General features: G+C 41.0%; 1 protein-coding gene and 1 pseudogene across 1 annotated transcript; both read left to right on the top strand.

The window, feature by feature from the left end:
• The first annotated feature begins 315 nt into the window (after positions 1-315).
• Positions 316-2,049, top strand: LOC118471915 (uncharacterized; annotated as a pseudogene).
• Positions 2,050-2,192: 143 nt separating this feature from the next.
• LOC103638606 (uncharacterized) lies at positions 2,193-6,276 on the top strand. Its single transcript, XM_035960946.1, has 6 exons — positions 2,193-2,455; positions 2,551-2,762; positions 4,699-4,791; positions 4,886-4,990; positions 5,081-5,242; positions 5,799-6,276. Exons 2-6 carry the CDS (start codon positions 2,595-2,597, stop codon positions 6,006-6,008), a joined length of 738 nt encoding a protein of 245 aa, XP_035816839.1. The 5' UTR covers positions 2,193-2,455; positions 2,551-2,594; the 3' UTR covers positions 6,009-6,276.
• The last annotated feature ends 15,645 nt before the right edge of the window (positions 6,277-21,921 follow it).

Consider the following 21,921-nt stretch of genomic DNA (forward strand, 5'->3'; position numbering starts at 1 on the left):
TTTCACATGTTTTCGAAATTTCTGTTTCCTTGAGCTTATCAGCTAAAATAATGCAAAAAAGGATTGATATAAAAAATTCAATGAAACATACAATATTTTGTTTACATATTTTAAATTGGCAAAATAATGCAAAAAGGGCAAAAACTATATAAAAGCAAGGGATTCGAACTTGGCATCTACAGTCTCCGGTAAGAGAGGCATACCACTACACTACATGACAGTTAGTGACAACGTAGCAAAGAAGACAACAGTTATTAAGTACGTTCTTCTGTTTATATCTATCAAACCTTACAGTTAGACGAACACATTCCTGAAAGCCCCATTCCCCACGCACGTCCCCATGTAAATCGGAGCTAGAGGCTACCGCTCCCTCCCCACGCCGGCCACTCTCCTGCTCGCACATCGGCCAATCCGCTCGATCCACTCCCCCATCGATCAGTCTTCTGCTCGCAAGCGGCCAGTCTGCTCGATCCACTCCCTCGTCGGCTCATCTGCTCGATCTGGAGACCACCATGGCGCCTGGGCGTAAAACTACAGCAAAATCAACCAAACCAACAGGTAATTTCTTGAAATTTTGCATTGGGATAATGAGGGAGAGGCCGTCCTTGTTGGGTGGTCATATACAGGCACCAGCGCCGTCTTCAAATTTCAGACCTAATTGTAGTGGCAAGCAAACTTATTAACTCATTCTGAATGCTAGGGCCAAGATAATGAACATGAATTTCATCATTAGTGATGCGCTGAACATGTTGTTGCAGAATTGGGTCAAATTCAGCTAGCATTTCAATCAGTCCTAAAATATTCCCATTATTATCTTGGTTCAATTTGCAATTGGTGCCACGAAATGCTAGGTTATGTTCATGCTCTTTAAGTCTAATGTCAAGGTGATGCCAATCATTGAAACCCTCATTTGCTAGCTGACCCTTCACTTTTGAAATTATCAAGAGCACCCTTTTGAGATTAAGCTGCTGCTTCTAATCTTAGTTTCTTCTTTCGCTTTTGAAAACCAGAATCATATTTTATATTCCTAGAATACATGATAATCAATATGATTTGGAGTCCTGTTTGATAAATGAATTAATTAGGGCTTGGGCAAGATTAAAAAAACAAAAGAGCCACACTATGCACTTTGTAAATTAAATAAAAGGAACTTGCATCTAGTTGCCTACTTGCACGTGTGGTGGGTGAGACTGAGAGCATAGAGCCAATTAAAAGAAATTGAAAGAACTTGCCTGGCGTCTGGCCAGTGGCGTGCTTGGTGCTTGCTAGTTAATTAAGACTCAGAGCAAAGCAACTTGGACTTAGCGGCTTCACGCGGGATGGCAGGGCTCTGCTAAGCGACGGGGCTGCAGGCACACATGACATTCCTTGAACAAAGCATATATAGAGGTTTCCATGGGGTCAATGATAATGTACATCTATTGACCATCATATTTAGTAGATAAATAATTTTTATTTCATGTGCAGAAGTGCCACTAACAGAATATGAGAAATTGAGAGCTGAGAATTTGATGAGGAATAACCAAAAGTTGCAAAGACTTGGTGTCACTACACTAGCGTCAATACTTAACCATACTTCTGCAAAGAGCAAGGTTGACACTCATGAAAAATCTGGATCTTTGTATGAGGTCCAGGAAGGTGAAGGTTCTGAAGATGAGGAAGTCAATCAGGTATTATTTTTCGTCGCATGTAGATATTTCTTCAATCTAATTTTCTTGTACATTTCAGCATACAAATTTGCTAATTTGGTTCATATTTTTTCCACAAGTGTGCAACAAAACGGAGAAACAGATTAAAGAGGGTCTTGGCACCTGCGCAACAAGATGAACCTACAAGATTTACTAGGCATAATACAAGGGATTTGGCTTTAACTTTCAGTCCAGAACTGCAACAAGTCGAAACCTTAGGCCTCTCTACTATCACATCCACCCCTCAACAGGACCAGAACAACTCTAGTGATCAAAGCAAGTGATTGTATCTAATTTGTGCAATGCAATCTATTTTCATTTTGTTTTCATACAATGATTAGTTACATACTATCATTTGTCATATTCCTTCTGGCTAGATTAGCAATATCATCTTTACAATTCCATGATTACAATTCTTCTGGCTTCATTATATACATAACCTGATTGTGTGTTGCAAACAACAACTTAAAGATTGACACTAATCGATTAATATGATTTCATTAGGTGCACTTGAGGCAACCATAGATCCAAATGGAAAAAGGAATAGAAGTATGGGCAGAGAACTGGATAGGATAAGTAGAGATTTATGCACTAACATCCTCATACACATTGCTGAAGGAAAGATACGGCCAGAAGCACCTATGCAAGCTGCCAAACTTGCATCAGAGGGCGGGATTATACTTAGGCAGCAAATGCCGATCCTCCGGCATTGGAAAGAGTACAAGAAGGATAAGTCAATTGTTACAAACTATATTGGCAAAGTTGCTGTAAGTGAAATTCAATCATTCAATGTTACTCCATTCAAATATCATTCTACTTTTTTTTGCATTTTTGAAATTCTGACGTTTATGCTCTTTACTAGGCCCAATTCACCATGGACACCAACAATAATGCAATCAAAGCCGCATGTGCCGATTTGCTCAAGGGTGGACAACGACAAATGAGGTACCAGCTGAAAAAAAATATTTCAATGGGATACCAGCAAATCAAGTGAGGACCACATCGCCAGTTAAACATATGACAGACGATCAATGGAAAGCATTGGTGGAGATGTGGTCAGACGCAAAGCACAAGGTATGCCAATTAAATAATAATATGTTTAAAATAATTAGATAAGGTACACTACATTCTCCTTTTGAACATAGTGAGTTAGTTATGCTGGAATTTGTTACGTATTTCCTTTGAGCTTCTAATGTTAATTGTGGACACCATACCAATATTGGTTGGTAGCTGAGTGTTCATTTATTCTTTTCAGTCAATAAAAATTTAACAAGCTTGAGTATTGTTGCTAGCTGAATTTGATCTATTAAAGCTTTATGATCTTTTGTTGTCATTTTGGTTTCCATGATTGGTTAATCTAAATGAATGTGCACTTATACTAAATACTGTAGCATTAGTGTTCAGAGCCTCAGACGCTCAGCTTCTGAGCTTCAGCTACTGCTCAAACCAATTGCAAAATAGTAAATATTGCTACATTCTCCTTTTGAACATAGTGAGTTAGTTATGCTGGAATTTGTTACGTATTTCCTTTGAGCTTCTAATGTTAATTGTGGGCACCATACCAATATTGGTTGGTAGCTGAGTGTTCATTTATTCTTTTCAGTCAATAAAAATTTAACAAGCTTGAGTATTGTTGCTAGCTGAATTTGATCTATTAAAGCTTTATGATCTTTTGTTGTCATTTTGGTTTCCATGATTGGTTAATCTAAATGAATGTGCACTTATACTAAATACTGTAGCATTAGTGTTCAGAGCCTCAGACGCTCAGCTTCTGAGCTTTAGCTACTGCTCAAACCAATTGCAAAATAGTAAATATTGCTACATTCTCCTTTTGAACATAGTGAGTTAGTGATGCTGGAATTTGTTACGTATTTCCTTTGAGCTTCTAATGTTAATTGTGGACACCATACCAATATTGGTTGGTAGCTGAGTGTTCATTTATTCTTTTCAGTCAATAAAAATTTAACAAGCTTGAGTATTGTTGCTAGATGAATTTGATCTATTAAAGCTTTATGATCTTTTGTTGTCATTTTGGTTTCCATGATTGGTTAATCTAAATAAATGTGCACTTATACTAAATACTGTAGCATTAGTGTTCAGAGCCTCAGACGCTCAGCTTCTGAGCTTCAGCTACTGCTCAAACCAATTGCAAAATAGTAAATATTGCTACATTCTCCTTTTGAACATAGTGAGTTAGTGATGCTGGAATTTGTTACGTATTTCCTTTGAGCTTCTAATGTTAATTGTGGACACCATACCAATATTGGTTGGTAGCAGAGTGTTCATTTATTCTTTTCAGTCAATAAAAATTTAACAAGCTTGAGTATTGTTGTAGCTGAATTTGATCTATTAAAGCTTTATGATCTTTTGTTGTCATTTTGGTTTCCATGATTGGTTAATCCAAATGAATGTGCACTATACTAAATACTGTAGCATTAGTGTTCAGAGCCTCAGACGCTCAGCTTCTGAGCTTTAGCTACTGCTCAAACCAATTGCAAAATAGTAATGATTTATAAATGAACTTTGCAGACCAAGTAGCTTCTCCAGAAATGGCAGATCATCATCATGTGCACATATACTGAACTTTGCATGTGCACAAAATAGTAAAGATTTAGAAATGAACTTTGCAGACCAACCTAAAATCCTAGCAAGTCTGTATGTGTGCAGCACAACTTCCAATTTCCAATTGAATTTATACTTTCCCACATCCTAACACTATTGTCATGAGCTCATGACCAAATATTCAAATTCTTTTTTCATCACGTTGATGATTTCTAATTACACCTAAGTATATGCACATCTTTCAAGTTCTTTGTCGGAATATGCTGCCCTAAAATCTAAATATTCTTAAATGTTTAAGAGCTTCCCCTATAAGCAATGCAACTGTTTATTATCAATGTTTTCTTGAAGACGCAACATCTCATCTTGTTGCATTCATGTTATCTTGCATTGAATCTTTTATATTATCTAGATACTCTCTTGTGTCATGTCACTCATGTATCATATGCAGGAAAAGTGTACCAAAAACCAACTAAATCGAGAGAATGTCCGGTTACATCAGCGCACTGGATCTCGATGCTACATTGCACAGGCACATGTTGTGGTAAGAAATGAAACAATAATGTGTCTGATCACTATTCTTGAGACCATGTTCTTGTTTCAAGATAATAGCTCGTTACTGTTTGCAATTATTTTAGAAGAAAGATATATTCAAAGATGTAGAGCCCACCTCAATTGATCTATTCAAGAACTTCCATTGTAGCAAAAATAATGGATTTACCGAGTCTGTACAGAAAGCAATTGTAAGTGATTGTTTACTTTTATTCCTTCTCTACATAAAGTATACATGAATAATACCATGTAAGAAACATCTACTATTGACATTTTGCTAGGATGATATGGAAGGCATTATGAGTGAACCAGTACAAGATGGACAGGAACCAAAGTCAGCAAAAGAAGCTGTTTCTCAGGTTGTCAAATCAACTACTTTTCTTCGTGTTGCAGGTGTTTGTTCAGCCTCCAAGAGTACCTCTAGAGGTGCAATATCATCACAGGTATGAGTGTTTCACATACCAGTCATGTTCCCTTATTTCTTTGGATCATTTATACATGCATCATGTAATTTTTCTAAAGGGTTTGACATAGAGAACATCTTGTTTGACTGTGAGAATTAGTGGCTGCGGCTGATGCCACAACTTATTATGTTGTAGTAAGTACTGTAAATGGACAACGATAAGGGTATTAGGTGAAGAATAAATGGTTGTAGGTTGCTGCGATCTACTCTCATAAGTTACTATAGCATTACTGTACAATTGTACAGACAACAAGAGCAGCTGAAAGTAGCTACAATGAATGCAGACAGTATCTAGAAAATTTAAAACTATTTTGATAGCCCCTTTTTTTGCACAACTAGCAGATCATATTCCATTCTTGACTAGCAGCACAACTAGCAAATTGTTTAGAACCAACATGATTGCCCATATATGTAGACCACTTGATGCTTTGGTGTCTGATTACATATTTATATATTATTTATTAATTATGTTCTTGTTCTTATTTCTCTATATGTGCATGTCTAGATATGAAGTAATAAGTTATGTTTATTTATAGGTCCACGATCTTCAGGTTGAGCTTGAGAATGAGAAGCAAGAAAAAGGAGAACTTCGACAAGAGTTGGATAATTTGAAGATGGAATCAGAAACTTCAAGGGTAAAACATTCTGAGGAAATAGAGGGTTTAAAGAAGACATCACAAGAAATGCATGGTCTCCTTCGCCAACTATTGAGCTTCAACCAGGGTCAACACAATCCAGGGTCATAAAGTTACTAAGCCCCCAACAGTGAACTATTGTAGGATGTTTCTGTTCTGAAATTTGGTTTTTAGTTGAACTATGTCTAGTTTTATCAATAGTTGGTTGCTAGTTGTTTACATGTACAACTAAGTAGGTCCAAGTTTGTTGACTTTTGTTACTGGTAGCTCCAAGTTGTGTTGAACATTGTTGCTTCTTATAAGACGTATTGTGACCTATGAATTAGAAATTGTGTTTGCTATAATTTTGGTCTTTTGATATGTAAATTTTGTGAAATAAGGCATGCGAACATCTGTACATTTGAATGTGATTGCTCAAAAAATAGGCTACAGATTTTGCTGATATAAAATTGTATTCATAGAAAATTACAAATTAGATTTAATGTGGCCACAATTTTGGCCCAGCACTAGGACGAGCCATTTTATAAATTATGACAATGAAGTTCGTCATTGAAAAGCGACATGTCATATTGATAAACGTCATAAGCATTTGCCACATCAGCTCCACATCACCAGTACTCATGATTTTATGACAAAATTTGGTCCACATGGCAAGCCGCTAGCTGATTATTAGTGACGTTCTTGTTTGGCGTAATGACAATATGCAAATGTCATAAAATCTATGACGAAGTAGAATTGTCACAATTTTAATGACAGAAAAACTTCAAATCGTCATAGAACATGTTTAGCCACGTCACATACATGACGAACCAAAAAACGTCACACAAGCGTCATAGATTTCAATATATGACATATATTCACTTATCAATGACACAAGGTGAATGTCATAGAAGGTGAGGTGTGTTGTAGTGTCTCTAAGGCACTTTATGGGCTTAAGCAAGCCCCACGAGCATGGTATGAATGCCTTAGGGATTTCCTTATCACTAATGGATTCAAAGTCGGAAAGGCCGATCCTACTTTATTTACTAAAACTCTTGACAATGATTTGTTTGTATGTCAAATTAATGTTGATGATATCATATTTGGGTCTACTAACGAATCTACATGTGAAGAATTTAGTAGGATCATGACACAAAAATTCGAGATGTCGATGATGGGGGAGTTGAAGTATTTCTTAGGATTTCAAGTGAAGCAACTCCAAGAAGGCACCTTCCTAAGCCAAACGAAGTATACTCAAGATATTCTAAGCAAGTTTGGAATGAAGAATGCCAAACCCATCAAGACACCCATGGGAACCAATGGGCATCTCGACCTCGACGAAGGAGGTAAATCCGTCGATCAAAAGGTATATCGGTCGATGATAGGTTCTTTACTCTATTTATGTGCATCTCGACCAGATATTATGCTTTCCGTATGCATGTGTGCAAGATTCCAAGCCGATCCTAAGGAAGCTCACCTTACGGCCGTAAAAAGAATCTTGAGATATTTGGTTTATACTCCTAAGTTTGGGCTTTGGTATCCTAGGGGATCCACATTTGATTTAATTGGTTATTCGGATGCCGATTGGGCGGGGTGTAAAATTAATAGAAAGAGCACATCGGGGACTTGCCAGTTCTTGGGAAGATCCTTGGTGTCTTGGGCTTCAAAGAAGCAAAATTCCGTAGCTCTTTCTACCGCCGAAGCCGAGTACATTGCCACAGGCCATTGTTGCGCGCAACTACTTTGGATGAGGCAAACCCTTAGGGACTATGGTTACAAATTAACCAAAGTTCCTCTTCTATGTGATAATGAGAGTGCAATCCGCATGGCGGATAATCCCGTTGAGCATAGCCGCACTAAGCACATAGCCATTCGGTATCATTTTCTAAGGGATCACCAACAAAAGGGGGATATCGAGATTTCATATATTAACACTAAAGATCAATTAGCCGACATCCTTACCAAGCCTCTTGATGAACAAATTTTTAACAAACTTAGGCATGAGCTAAATATTCTTGATTCTAGGAACTTCTTTTGTTAAATTGCACACATAGCTCATTTATATACCTTTGATCATGTCTCTTTCATATGCTATGACTAATGTGTTTTCAAGTCTATTTCAAACCAAGTCATAGGTGTAATTGAAAGGGAATTGGAGTCTTCGGCGAAGACAAAGGCTTCCACTCCGTAACTCATCATTCGCCATCGCTCCGCGCATCTCTCCATCTTTTGGGGAGAGTCCAAAGCAAAGGACTTCGTCTTTGGTATAATCTTCACTCATTTATTTATGACCAAAGGGGGAGAGAGTAATTCTTAGGGCTCTAATGATTCCGTTTTTGGCGATTCATGCCAAAGGGGGAGAAAGTATGAGCCCAAAGCAAAAGGACCGCACCACCACCAATTTCTAAACTTTTAGTTTTTCAAAGAGTATTTTCAAATTGGTATCTTACTTGTGATATAATTTCAAATTGGTATAACCTCTTCAAAATTAATATCAAAACCCTCTTGAACACTAAGAGGAGGATTTCATTAAGGGGGAGTTTTTGTTTAGTCAAAGGAAAAGCATTTGAAACAGGGGGAGACAATTTCAAATCTTAAAGATGCTTTGCAAAATTTTATTCATTTACCTTTGACTGTTTGCAAAAGAACTTTGAAAAGGATTTACAAAAGAATTTGCAAAAACAAAACATGTGGTGCAAGCATGGTCCAAAATATTAAAAACAAACAAACAATCCATGCATATCTTATGAGTAGTTATATTGGCTCAATTCCAAGCAACCTTTGCACTTACATTATGCAAGCTAGTTCAATTATGTATTTCTACATCTGCTTTGGTTTGTGTTGGCATCAATCACCAAAAAGGGGGAGATTGAAAGGGAATTAGGCGTACACCTAGTCCCTAATTGTTTTAGGTGGTTGAATTGCCCAACACAAATAATCGGACTAACTAGTTTGCTCTAGTGTATAAGTTATACAAGTGCCAAAGGTTCACACTTAGCCAATAAAAAGACAAAGTATTGGGTTCAACAAAAGAGCAAAGGGTCAACCGAATGCACCTCTGGTCTGGCGCACCGGACTGTCCGGTGTGCCACCGGACAGTGTCCGGTGCACCAGAGGACTCCAATTCAAACTCGTCACCTTCGGGAAAATCCAGAGGCGCTCCGCTATAATTCACCGGACTATCCGGTGTACACCGGACAGTGTCCGGTGCTCCAAGGAAGAGCGGCTCTGGAACTTGCCAGCTTCGGGAATTCGCAACGGCTAGTCCGCTATAATTCACCGGACATGTCCGGTGTACACCGGACTGTCCGGTGTGACATCGAAGCAATGGATACTTCGGCGCCAACGGCTACCTGCAGTGCATTGAATGCGCGCCAGCGCGCGCAGAAGGCAGGCACGCCCATACTGGCGCACCAGACACTCTACAGTACATGTCCGGTGCGCCACCGGACATCCAGGCGGGCCCAGAAGACAGAGCTCCAACGGTCGGAACCCAACGGCTTTGGTGACGTGGCTGGCGCACCGGACATGTCCGGTGTACACCGGACTGTCCGGTGCACCATACGACAGACAGCCCCACCAAACGGCTAGTTTGGTGGTTGGGGCTATAAATACCCCCAACCACCCACCATTCATTGCATCCAAGTTTTCATACTTCCAACCACTTACAAGAGCTCTAGCATTCAATTCTAGACACACCCAAGTGATTAAATGCTCTCCAAATTCCACACAAAGCCTTAGTGACTAGTGAGAGAGATTTGCTTGTGTTCTTTCGAGCTCTTGCGCTTGGATTGCTTTCTTCTTTCTTTGATTCTTCATTGCGATCAAACTCATTTGTAATTGAGGCAAGAGACACCAATCTTGTGGTGGTCCTTGTAGGAACTTTGTGTTCCAAGGCAATTGAGAAGAGAAAGCTCACTCGGTCTGAGGGACCATTTGAGAGAGGGAAAGGGTTGAAAGAGACCCGGTCTTTGTGACCACCTCAACGGGGAGTAGGTTTGCGAGAACCGAACCTCGGTAAAACAAATCTGCGTGTCACACTCTTTATTCACTTGCGATTTGTTTTGCACCCTCTCTCGCGGACTCGATTATATTTCTAACGCTAACTCGGCTTGTAGTTGTGATTATTTTGAGAATTTCAGTTTCGCCCTATTCACCCCCCCTCTAGGCGACTTTCAGTAAGCGGAGCTGTTATTCATATTAATTGGATTAATAGATGGATTGACTACATGTGTTAATCGCGATGTGTGATGAAGTGTAGACTTAAGGTGTTAATTATGCGAAAGATAGTTGATATTTTGGACTGCATGTACTGTTTTTGCCGTGCTAATTGATTAATGAACTAAACTATATTTTATGTAGAAATGTCATATATAAAAGTTAGAGATAAATTCATTATCTCGCTTGTGTTAAAATTTGAATGACATAGGTCTAATAGTTTAGGAATTATGATTTTTCCAAGTTCAGTATTAGAATCTGTCCAAAATCTGTACAGGTTTGCAAGATTGTATTGTTTGATCATTGTTTTCAGATCGCCTGATCGTCTGATCGATGCCACTGGGCGATCAGACGATTAGTCGCGATTAGGCGACGATCAGGGCGATTAGTCGCCCCTGATCGACCCTAATCGTCCCCTGGTCGACCTATGTATTTCCAAGACATATATAGCACTATATATAGATATATACTTATACAGTATAGAGACTTGCTCAGGACAAGCACAAGTATATACAAGGCAGCAGTATAAATAGTCCAAAACAGTAGTATGAATACTTAAATAGTCCAAAACAATAGTATAAATACTTGAATAGTCCACAAACCAGCAGTACATCTCCAGCAACAATTCTATATGAAACTATGAAACTGCAATTCTACAACTTACTAGCCCATGACCAAGAAGGCAACACCTATATGAGATCATCATACAACTGAAGTCTGAAGTCTTAACTAAAGTCTGAAACTCTGAACCTGAGTAATTAACGTGACTAATCGCTAACCAGACGACTAATCGCTACATATCGCCGACTAGTCGGATGATATGGACGATCAGATCACCTGATCGAATCGAACCCCCTTATCGAGCACTGAGTACCGACCAGCCCGACTAATCGCGACTAATCGCGATTAGTCGGACGATCTGAAAACAATGTGTTTGATTAAGTAAAACTGATAATCAGTTGTTAGTAATTATAAATAAGTTGTAGTACTTTTCTTAGGCTTTCCAAAAAGTCTCGGATCACCCCTTTTGGTGGTATAGAAGTCAAGTTATGGCTGTTTGAAATGTGATGTTTGAATCTGTCAAAAGTCTGGACAGTAATGTTTGTTTCTATTAACTGACTTCGATACACATTGAATCACCTTGAGACGACAATATCGAAGTTGTAGAGCACTTCCAAAGCTTTCTAGAAAGTTCTTGTGCACCCCTTTTGGATGAACATTTTGTGAGTTGTGAGCAAAACCGTTGACTGTTGTGCTGCTGTCCAGAAAAATCTGCATGTGGTAAATGGATTGGTTGGCGTCATTCTTGTTTAGCTTGATAGAATTAGTTAATTCTTGATTATTGAAGACTGGTTGAATATAGTGGTTATAGTAATCCATGTTATGCTTTAGTAGTATGATATTCTTTATTAATGACTGGTTAAATACCTTAGATAAATATTTATTAGTGTAGTATAATTCATCTTCATGTGGGGTAGTAATAATGTATTTCAAATTTTGGTCAGTTATCTAATTGTATGTATTGTATAGCAGTAGTAATATGCTCGCATAGGTCATTTTTATGGAAACCCAATACAGTTAATTAAATAACTCATATCCTTATTCCAAGTATGAGTATCCTAGGATAGCAAGTCTAAATGTATGATCTATCGATGTTATGCTCTAAAACTTAAGACCTGTGTTTAATTACTGTTGCTTGTTGTTTGAGTTAAGTTCGATTATCTCGATGGTTTTGATTATTGTAAAGTCATAGTTATCTAGTGTGTGCTCATAGTAGCTGTGATGCATCGTCACTAAGTGTTTAGTTCGCTTTCGTGAAGCATTATTTAGTCATGTTATTCCTTCTTATGTTCATACATGCACATTATGCATCTCATTAGGTGCGCTAGTTGAGCACGTGATGCGAAAGACGCCCCAAGTCGACCCCAAGATGATGTAACGGGTGGGTTACTCCATGAGGTGATGCTAGTGGATCAACCTGAAGGTGGGCAGGCTGATCAAGTGTTAGGACAAGGATGATCGCCAAGTGGACGTCGCCTAACAAACACTAACCTAGTGTTATTCCACGCAAGCCCCGGTGCATTATCCCTTTCCTTGTGTTTTAAAATCTTTATCACCTTATATGATCCATTAGGTGATAGGAGTTGTGTGCTAAACAATTGATGCATTTCCTTCCTTGGAAAATTGATTACCCTTTCTTGATACCTCTTTCATAAAAAGGATTTTATGATGCTTAGCCTTGATTTAGAAAAACAAAATGTTTTGTTTTAAAGCAAAAGGTGATGCTTCACACTGGATGGGGATTTTTACAAAGAAAAGACTGATGACGGTGGATCCATCATGGCCGTGATGGGTTCAACATCTGAAAAGATGTACCTCAGCCAGGTACCAAACTTTGGGTTTTAAATAATGAAGACGAGACTGGGCGGGTGACTTGCATGAGAAGGAGGTGTCGGTGTTGTGTCTCCGTCTGAGTCGATTAAGGACCGAACCGATGTAGGCTTGATGATCGAGGACCTTTTAACTGGCCACATGCCTCATCATGGGTAATCTTTGCCTCGGTCGGACCAATACAAGAAAGGCCACCACGCAATGGGAGTGAAGAGATGGCGAGAGTAGCATGTACCCTCCGTGGCAAGAGGCTGGACGGTGGTGTATCTATGCTCTCGGTTGGCGTGAACCCATTCTGGCCTTGAGAAACCCGGTGGCGAGTTGACATATGTAAGGGTTAAGTGCTACATATGTCGTGTGGTTGGAGATCCCCAGCTGGGTATTAATCGATTTGGATCTCTGTTACTTCTCGGACATGAAGACTTGGTCACTGACTTACACGTATCAATCCAGTGAACTGAAGGGTTGATAAAAGATGGCTAGTATAGGCCAAGTGGTTGAGCTAGGATATAAATAATTCTAGATGCAGGTAAATACTTAACCTATTAAAAATGAATTTTTAAGGATCTACTCATAGTAAGCTTTTCTGCAAACAGAGTCATTGAACCTTGATATGCTTTACCTTGATTTCCAAAAGCCAGCATATCCTTGAAAGTCTTTTTCCTTAGACGGGTAAGACTTGCGAAAGTACACTTCGTACTCAGGGTTTTGAACCCATGTTGTTGCAGGTACTAGATTTGTGCTACTGTGGATGGTGCTAAGCGCCGGTGGGCACGACCTTCTTATAGGTTAAAGTACTTCTTCTATACTTCTTATTGAGGATTGTCACTGAGCTAGCATATATTACAAAATTATGAAAATTATACATCCTCCAAAGTGTAATACTTTGGATTTACTTTTATAATCACTCCAATCTTATATAATGTAATCTTAATGTAACTTGTACTTTTTGTAATAAAGAAATTCCGCTGCAAATGTTGGTGTGTGATTTGTGTTTACTTAATCTTACGATCCTGGTTGTAAGTGGTTTATCCAGGGTCCTTGGGACACTCAGACGGATCCTGTTAAGTTATCCAGTGCACATGCATAGCCGTCTGAGGTCTGTGAGACAAGGACAGGTGCATGTGAGGCCAATAACTTGGGAGGTTCTGTCACAGCTGGTATTGGAGTAGGATTAAGTATAATACGGTCATATACGTATTTTCTAAACAAAGTTTTGGTTTTGGAAAACCTATTTTCAACTAAATGCATTGTTTGGTTTTGGAAAACAGATTTGAAAAACTATAATGCTAGTGACATCCTATGTTAAGCCCTAAATTAAGGACTATCAGGTGGCTTAAATTAAAACACTAACCCACAACCAGGAGGATATTGCATACATGTGTAATGTTGTTTTTGAGGCCATTCAGTCTTGAATGGATCGACGCTCAGGTAAGGTGAGATGTGAGAGCATGATCGTACAAGCGTCGGTCTAGGGGAGTGCTTAAATATGGCGCTTGATTATATACATGTTACGCATATGTATATATGAAGGCTGTGATATAGAGTATTTAATTTTCTGGGATTCAGTACCCCATGGATGTGTATGGGTATGCAGACATGGGAGTACTGAGAAGTGTAATGTACTTGTAACGACGCACCTACGCTCAGGTAAGAAAGTGAGTTACCATAATGGGCTGCCCTATGGTTAAAGTGTGGCAGTGGTGCCTATGCATGGCTCGGCGCTTAATGAGGAGCTAGCCTCCATATAGCAATATATGGAGTATAAACTATGATAAACTGTCATGTCTGAATTGCATCATTTGGAAATTGGGTTGTGATGGAATTTTCTGCAGGTACACTAACCTCGAAAAGTATGTGTAGCTAACGAATAGCAAAATACCGAGAGAGTCGTAAGTATGCCACCGATATAGAACGCTATTGCCACATTATGTTGGCAAAACTTGTGAGGACACATAGGACGAGCTTGCATCTTGATTGTTGCATCGTGTTTGTCACTTGTGCACCAAAATGTTGTTCTGACCTTTATTCCAAAACTTGGTGATTGTAAATAATGTGGTGTCTTAGAGATATGTGCTTAGATGGCTTCCAGCTTTTCTAAATTTGACCATTAGTGCAAATGGTGTTTCTCTTGTATTTGATGTGCCGATAGAATGGTTGTGACATGTTTGCCTAAACCCAAAACTATGCCATATTCTTATTAGTGAACCATGACTCAAATTTGTATTTTTCGTTATCCTTTCATGACCTGTCACACCCGGGCTCTAAGGAATAAAGCTGGGTGCATCTCATACATGCGCCAAAGAAGACAACATATATAATAACAGAGTGTATAGAGATAAATGTCACAATATAATCAGAGTACTTATTACATAGCAGAAGACTTACAAAATAAATTATAAATATAAAACGAACTAAGGATCGTCCTTGGCGCCAGAAAGTCAACTGGGAGATGCCACCTAGATCGAAACGAACTCCTCGATATGTGGCTCCTCTTAAACCACCTGATCTTCTCCTCTGGGGTGTGAGACAGCAAGAGTGAGCTCACACATGTTCATCGCTCAATAAGTTGTGGGGAATAATATGGCATGAAATCACCAAAGGTGGGAGTTCATGTCACACCCGGTTTTGGAAGGTAAACCGAATGTGAACCATGTATGTGCCAGGATCAGAACTCACGTACACAACGATTACATAATTGGACACCATCACACAATGCTTGAATTAAATAGCGGAAAGGTACTTGATTACATCAAGATGTCTGAGACATCCACAAAGTCTATTACATATCCATAGTGTTTAGCAATAACATCAAAGTGCGGAGTAACGAAACGTATAATGTAGGCCTACACAGGCAGCTAACTGGGGGTTTGCCACTAAAGTAAACTAAAACTCGTCGAAGTCCTGGTACTCCTCAAAGTCATCCATGTTGCCAGCTCCACCTCTTGAGCATTGAGTACAGTGGGGACAACCTGGGGTGTGGTGGTTTGTAAAGCAAGGGTGAGTACACATCAACGTACTCAGCAAATGTCTCGTTTGGGTAAAGTGGACTAGTTGTATGTGGAGTTAAGGTTAAGTAGTTGCTTTTAGTTGGTCAAATTTTATTACTATAAGTAGAGCCAAGTTTTAGTAATAACCCAGTTATTACCCAGAAGCACTCCCTCCAAGAGGAAATACCAGGGGTCAGAATTATAGTTACCATTGCTTAATCATCAAAAAAGTAACCAAAGTTCTTCTAATCGAAGAGGATCCCAAGGCTTCTCATAACCATGAGCACGACTGATATACCAGTTTTTAACACTCTGCAGAGGTCGTACACTTTACCCACAAGCCGTGATTCCCATTCTGCCCGGGGTTCTAGGCTCCCCGTTGATCACTACCAAGGTGACCTAGCAAGGTCTCACTACGTAGCCTTTACAAAGATTTCCCAGAGGCCATAGCCGCCCGTTAGGTTTCTCCAGTTTGATAAACACAGTACATCTCCCCAAAAGAAGGTGACTAACAAAACTAAATCAAAGAACATCTGCAACCAACCTCGGCAGAGCAAGTATTGTACACGGACCCCATTGACGGCCATACGGCGAAGCCAACTACTCCTCTGGTTCCTCTAATTAATTAGCTAAGGGCGTCCCATTCCACCCTCATGGTTCCACTGTTATCCCGGGTTGTCACTCCCCAAACAGGTCCTTACGGAGAGGCACTCAGGAAACAGCCTGAGCCCCCTAAAGTAATCATAAGAACCTCATCGGGATATCATCATCATATCATAAAAGATCACATCATGTTCATTGATTAAGTTAAAGCAATAGCATAAGCTAACCATGATTAACCCCAAAAAGTAAACAAGGGTAAGGTAAATACAGACTAGTCAATCCTTAAATTTCAATAATGTAATGCGGGACAGTGAATTATAAAGTAAAGTAGGACATGATAGGTCTAAGGACACTTGCCTTCACCAGGTTGTTGCTCAGAGGGATCTTCAGCAACACACTTAGGAACCACGAGCTGCTCATTGTCTAAGTAAAGCGAGCATACATTCATTACATTTGGAAAGTAAAAATGAACATCGCATCAAACTTTTACAAACATTGGCACACAACTCGAAAAGGTATAGTATAAAATACAAGGGAATGAGATCAAGTTATAAAATAGACTAATTCTAATTCGGGATTAATTACTCTCTAAGTGTTTGGAACATGGTTCAAAAAGGTTAAGAGGTAATTAAACAAGTGGAGATTAAATTATAAGAGGAACTATTCTTATTTAGGAATTCGATTATCTTTTAAGTGCCATCCAAAATTACCTACCTAATTATATTTATGTCATTAAGGACTAAAGATTAAGCCAAAAATAAATCCATGTACTGCATAACACTAATCTCACCAACTTAAATATATTTTAACTCTTAAGGCTTTCATTTTATTTATTTCATAAAATAAAATAAACTAACATAAACATTAATCCTATATTCTAAGTGTAAATTGAAGTATACAGATTACAGTTGATCATATTTTATTTGAACAGAGAATAATATTGTGAACATTTTGCAATTTGAACTACTAAATTTGGAGTTCATATGAAAACGAAATGAAATAAACAAGATTTGAAGTTTGAAATATGAAATTAAGGCTAAATCTGTGATTAAATAAAAATCCAGGGGTCTAACTAAAACAATCCAGGGACCTATGCGCTAAAACAGAGAATGGCGGGTTGATTTCCTAAAACCAGGGGGTTCTTAAGCAAAACCACCACGCGAAGGGGTACGGGGTAATCTCAGTCGTTGGATCAGAAACCGACGACACAGATTAGATCGCGCAGGCGCGCGCGGGCGTGGCTGACAAGCGGGGCTAGGGCGCCAGCGAGACAAGACGGGCTGACCTGCCGGGCCTAGGGGCAGAGACGTGGGTGAGGGGAGAGGGGAGAGACGGTTGGATCTGGATCGGAGGGCTACGATCCGATCCGCTCGGGTTAAGTCTAAACCGCCCGATCTTGGGTGGACGGCCAAGATCTAACGGCAGGGGGGTGGACTTGGGCACGGTGGCGCCGCTCGGTCCCACGGCGGGAGCTCGCCGGAGACGAGGAGGCCGACCACGGTAGGGCTGCAGAGGCTTGGGGGTGGTTCAAGCGTATTCAGGGTGATCTGGCGGACTCAGTCGAGGGCACCACGCTGGTGTGGGAGCACCAGAGGGCGCTGCACGCGGAGAGGCAGACTAACGGCGGAACTAGATTGGTCCGGCGAGCAATCGCGCGAACAACAGGGCAGTACACAGGAAATTAGGGGGTGTATGCAGGTTTCTCACCTCGAGGGGAAGTGATGGAGTCACGGGGCAAGGGCGGTGGCGCAGGGACGTGACGGACGACGGCGTCGGAGCTCCGGCTGTGCGAGAATCACTCCGGCGAGCGTGGGCCGGCTGAACCAGGGAGGGAAGGGGCACACCAAAGGGTGTCCCGAGCAGCGGACAGTGAGGCGGAGCTCACCGTGGCACTGGACGGGGTGCGAACGCGACGGTGGCCGCAGAACAGGTGGTGATGGGCGGCGGGCGGTGGCGGGGCTCTCTACACGTGTGGGCAGAGCGAGAGAGAGGGCGAGGCAGCTAGGCAAAGGGCGCAAATGGGCGAGGGGAAGTGGGCGAGCAGGGCGTGGGGCTCAAAAGGGGCGCGAGGGCTCGGACGTGGCCGGAGAACGCGCGGTCGTGGGTGTGTCCACGACGGGAGATCGTGGGCGAGAGGTTAGAGACGGCTGACAGGTGGGGACGGCGGGACAGAGAGAATGAGCGGGTGCACGCGAGAGAACTAGCACCGACAGGTCTGGCCTACGGGACAAGGAGAGAGAGAGGAAGGGAAGCGCGCTCGGCTTTTCCTTTTTCCTGGAATTTCTAATTGCTTTTCTATTTATTTTCTCTAGGGTCTTCAATTCAAATTCAAATCAAGTTTCAAATTCAAACCAAATCAAATATGTGCAACATTTCAAAGAATATTTAGGTTCAATATGATGCAACATTCCATGACTCATATGTTTTGGACAAAATAAATTAAATAATCCCTCACTAATACAACTAACCCTAATTAAAAGAAGAAGAAAGGGAGAAAACTAGAGTGAGATAGAGAAGAGTAACACCTGAATTTGGATGATCATAAGAAAGAAATTTTATACCCCCAAATTCAGGGTGTTACAGACCTATCCCCCTTAAAAGAATCTCGCCCAAGAGATTCAGGGCTGGCTAGCAAAGAGTTCAGGGTACTTGGCTCTCAGATCATCTTCTCTTTCCCAGGTTGCTTCTTCTTCTGAGTGATGGCCCCATTTGACTTTGCACATCCTGATGGTGTTCCTCCGAGTGACCCGATCTGTTGTCTCCAGAATTTGCGTTGGCTTCTCAATATAGGTCAGATCTTCTTGAACTTCAAGATCTTCCGTTGGCAACTGCTCATCTGGCACTCTCAAGCATTTCTTTAACTGAGACACGTGAAACACATCATGTACCACAGACAGGTTCTCTGGTAAGCTGAGTTGATAAGCCACTTCTCCACGTCTTGCCTGAATCTGATACGGGCCGATATAGCGAGGTGCTAGCTTGCCTTTGACTCTAAACCTTTTGGTTCCTCTGATGGGTGACACTTTCAAGTAAACATAGTCTCCCACTTCAAAACTGAGTTCTCTTCTTCTGGTGTCAGCATAGCTTCGCTGCCTGGACTGTGCTGCCTTCAGATTTTCCCGGACCATCCTGATATTCTCTTGGGCTTCAAGCAAAACCTCTAGACCGAATACCTGCCTTTCGCCGGGTTGATCCCAGTGCAATGGAGTTCTGCAATTCCTCCCATAAAGTGCTTCGAATGGTGACATCTTCAGGCTGGCTTGATAGGTGTTGTAGGAGAATTCTGCATACGGTAGCCTCTTGTCCCAACCTAACTGGTCTTGCAAAGCACAAGCTCTCAACATATCCTCAAGAATCTAGTTGGTTCTCTCAGTCTGACCATCTGTCTGCGGGTGATAAGCTGAGCTGAATTTCAAGTGAGTACCCAAAGCTTCATGGAGCTGCTGCCAAAAATGAGAAGTAAGTTGGGTGCCTCTGTCCGATACTATCTTCTTTGGAATACCATGCAAGCACACAATCCAAGACATGTATAACTCTGCCAACACTGCACTGTTATATGTGGTCTTGACTGGTATGAAATGGGCCGTCTTTGTTAAACGGTCCACTAATACCCAGATGGAGTCATAACCAGCTCGAGTGCATGGCAGACCAACTATAAAGTCCATCCCAATCTCATCTCATTTCCACTGCGGAATCTGCAACGGCTGCAACAATCCTGCGGGCCTCTAATGCTCTACCTTGATCCTCTAACAATTGTCGCATCTGGCCACATACTCTGCTATCTCTCTTTTCATACCATACCACCAGAATCTCTTCTTCAAGTCTTGATACATTTTCTTGCTACCATGATGTATAGAATACACTGTCTCATGAGCTTCCTTGAGAATCAGTTCCCGGATCGATTTGATGTCGGGAACACACAGCCTATCCTTGAACCATACCACTCCTTCTGCATCTTCATGGAAATCTGGGCCTTTCCCATTGATGATTAGCTGCCGGATCTCATTGATCTTCTCATCATCCTTCTGACCTTTCCTGATGTCTTGCTCCAGAGTGGGCTCTAGCTCAATTGCCACTCCTTGAGTGTTGTTCAGAAATCCGAGACTCAACCTGTCGAATTCCTTTGCTAGCTCAAATGGCATCGGGTGAGCGGCCAACATATTGACTTGACTCTTCCTACTAAGAGCATCTACAACCACATTTGTTTTGCCTGGGTGATAATGGATCTCTAGCTCATAGTCTTTGATCAATTCTAGCCATCTTCGCTGCCTCATGTTTAACTCTGACTTAGTGAATATGTATTTGAGGCTCTTGTGATCCGTGTAGATATCACACTTCTGCCCATACAGATAATGTCTCCAGATCTTCAATGCATGAACCACTGCTGCTAGCTCTAAATCATGAGTGGGGTAGTTCTTCTCATGAACTTTCAATTGTCGGGACGAGTATGCCACTACTTTCCCTTCCAGCATTAACACACATCCCAGTCCGGTGTACGAAGCATCACAATATACTGAGAATGGCTTGTGAACATCTGACAGAACTAACACTGGTGTTGTTGTCAACTTCTGCTTCAACATCTCGAATGATTCTTGGCACACTGGGGTCCACTTGAACTCAACCTTCTTTGCTAGCAAGGGTGTCTTTGGCCTGGCAATCTTGGAAAAACCTTCAATGAAGCACCGATAGTAACCGGCCATTCCAATGAAACTCTTGATTCCTCGAACATCTCTTGGTGCTTTCCAGTCTAGAATCGCTGCTACCTTCTTTGGATCCACAGCTAGTCCATCTAGGTTTATAATATGACCCAAGAACAGAACTTCGCTGATCTAGAACTTGCACTTGCTAAGCTTGGCATACAACTGGCAATCTCGTAGCCTCTGAAGTACTTTCCTCAAATGTTCTTCATGCTCTTGCTCATTTTGGGAATATACAAGAATATCATCAATGAACACCACTACGAACTTGTCGAGGTAGTCCATGAACACGTTGTTCATCAGGTACATGAAGTAAGCTGGCGCATTCGTCAATCCGAATGACATAACCATGAACTCATATAGTCCATACTTGGTGATAAATGCGGTCTTCGGTATATCTGAGGGTCGGATTCTGAGCTGATGGTAACCTGACCTCAGATCTATCTTTGAGAACACACTGGCTCCTCTCAACTGATCAAATAAATCTTCAATTCTGGGCAGGGGGTACTTATTCTTGACAGTGACTTCATTCAAGGCTCTGTAATCAATGCACATCCTCTTTGTGCCATCCTTCTTCTCCACAAATAATACTGGGGCTGCCCAAGGTGAAGTACTTGGTCTAATGTAGCCTTTCTCTAACAACTCATCAATTTGCTTCTTGAGTTCCACCAACTCTGGTCTGGACACTCGGTAAGCTCTCTTGGAAATAGGGGCGGTGCCTGGGATAAGCTCTATGGCAAATTGAACTTTCCTTTCAGGTGGCATGCCTGGTAACTCCTTAGGGAATACATCGGGGAATTCTAACACAATCCTAATTGCCTCAATCGGATTGGACTCCATGTCATCTACTGATAAATGGTGACAGGCTCCTTCTTCTAGTTTAGGTAAGTACAGCTTGGTTACTACTTCCTTTTCGGATGGAGACACCAAATTAACTGTTCTCTTGTCACAACTGACAGTGGCTTGATTTCTGTGTAGCCAATTCATCCCTAGGATGACATCTAACCCTTGAGTTCCCATTACTACTAGGCTAGCGGGAAATCTATCCCCCTTATTTCAACCTTAGATTCGGACAAATCCTATCATACTGAACTTTTCCCCCAACTGAATTAACTCTTGAAGGTGGGATCATTGGTTCTATGGGGT

This window comes from Zea mays, chromosome 7, assembly GCF_902167145.1.
Source record: "Zea mays cultivar B73 chromosome 7, Zm-B73-REFERENCE-NAM-5.0, whole genome shotgun sequence".
NCBI classification, from domain to species: domain Eukaryota; kingdom Viridiplantae; phylum Streptophyta; class Magnoliopsida; order Poales; family Poaceae; genus Zea; species Zea mays.

What these genes read in the sequence shown, in the direction of transcription:
- LOC103638606 (XM_035960946.1), top strand. Translation starts at nt 2,595, where the DNA reads ATGTGCCGATTTGCTCAAGGGTGGACAACGACAAATGAGGTACCAGCT. An exon ending in GGTCAGACGCAAAGCACAAG is followed by an intron (nt 2,763 to 4,698) that starts GTATGCCAATTA and finishes TATCATATGCAG; the next exon opens with GAAAAGTGTACCAAAAACCA. An exon ending in GAGGTGCAATATCATCACAG is followed by an intron (nt 5,243 to 5,798) that starts GTATGAGTGTTT and finishes GTTTATTTATAG; the next exon opens with GTCCACGATCTTCAGGTTGA.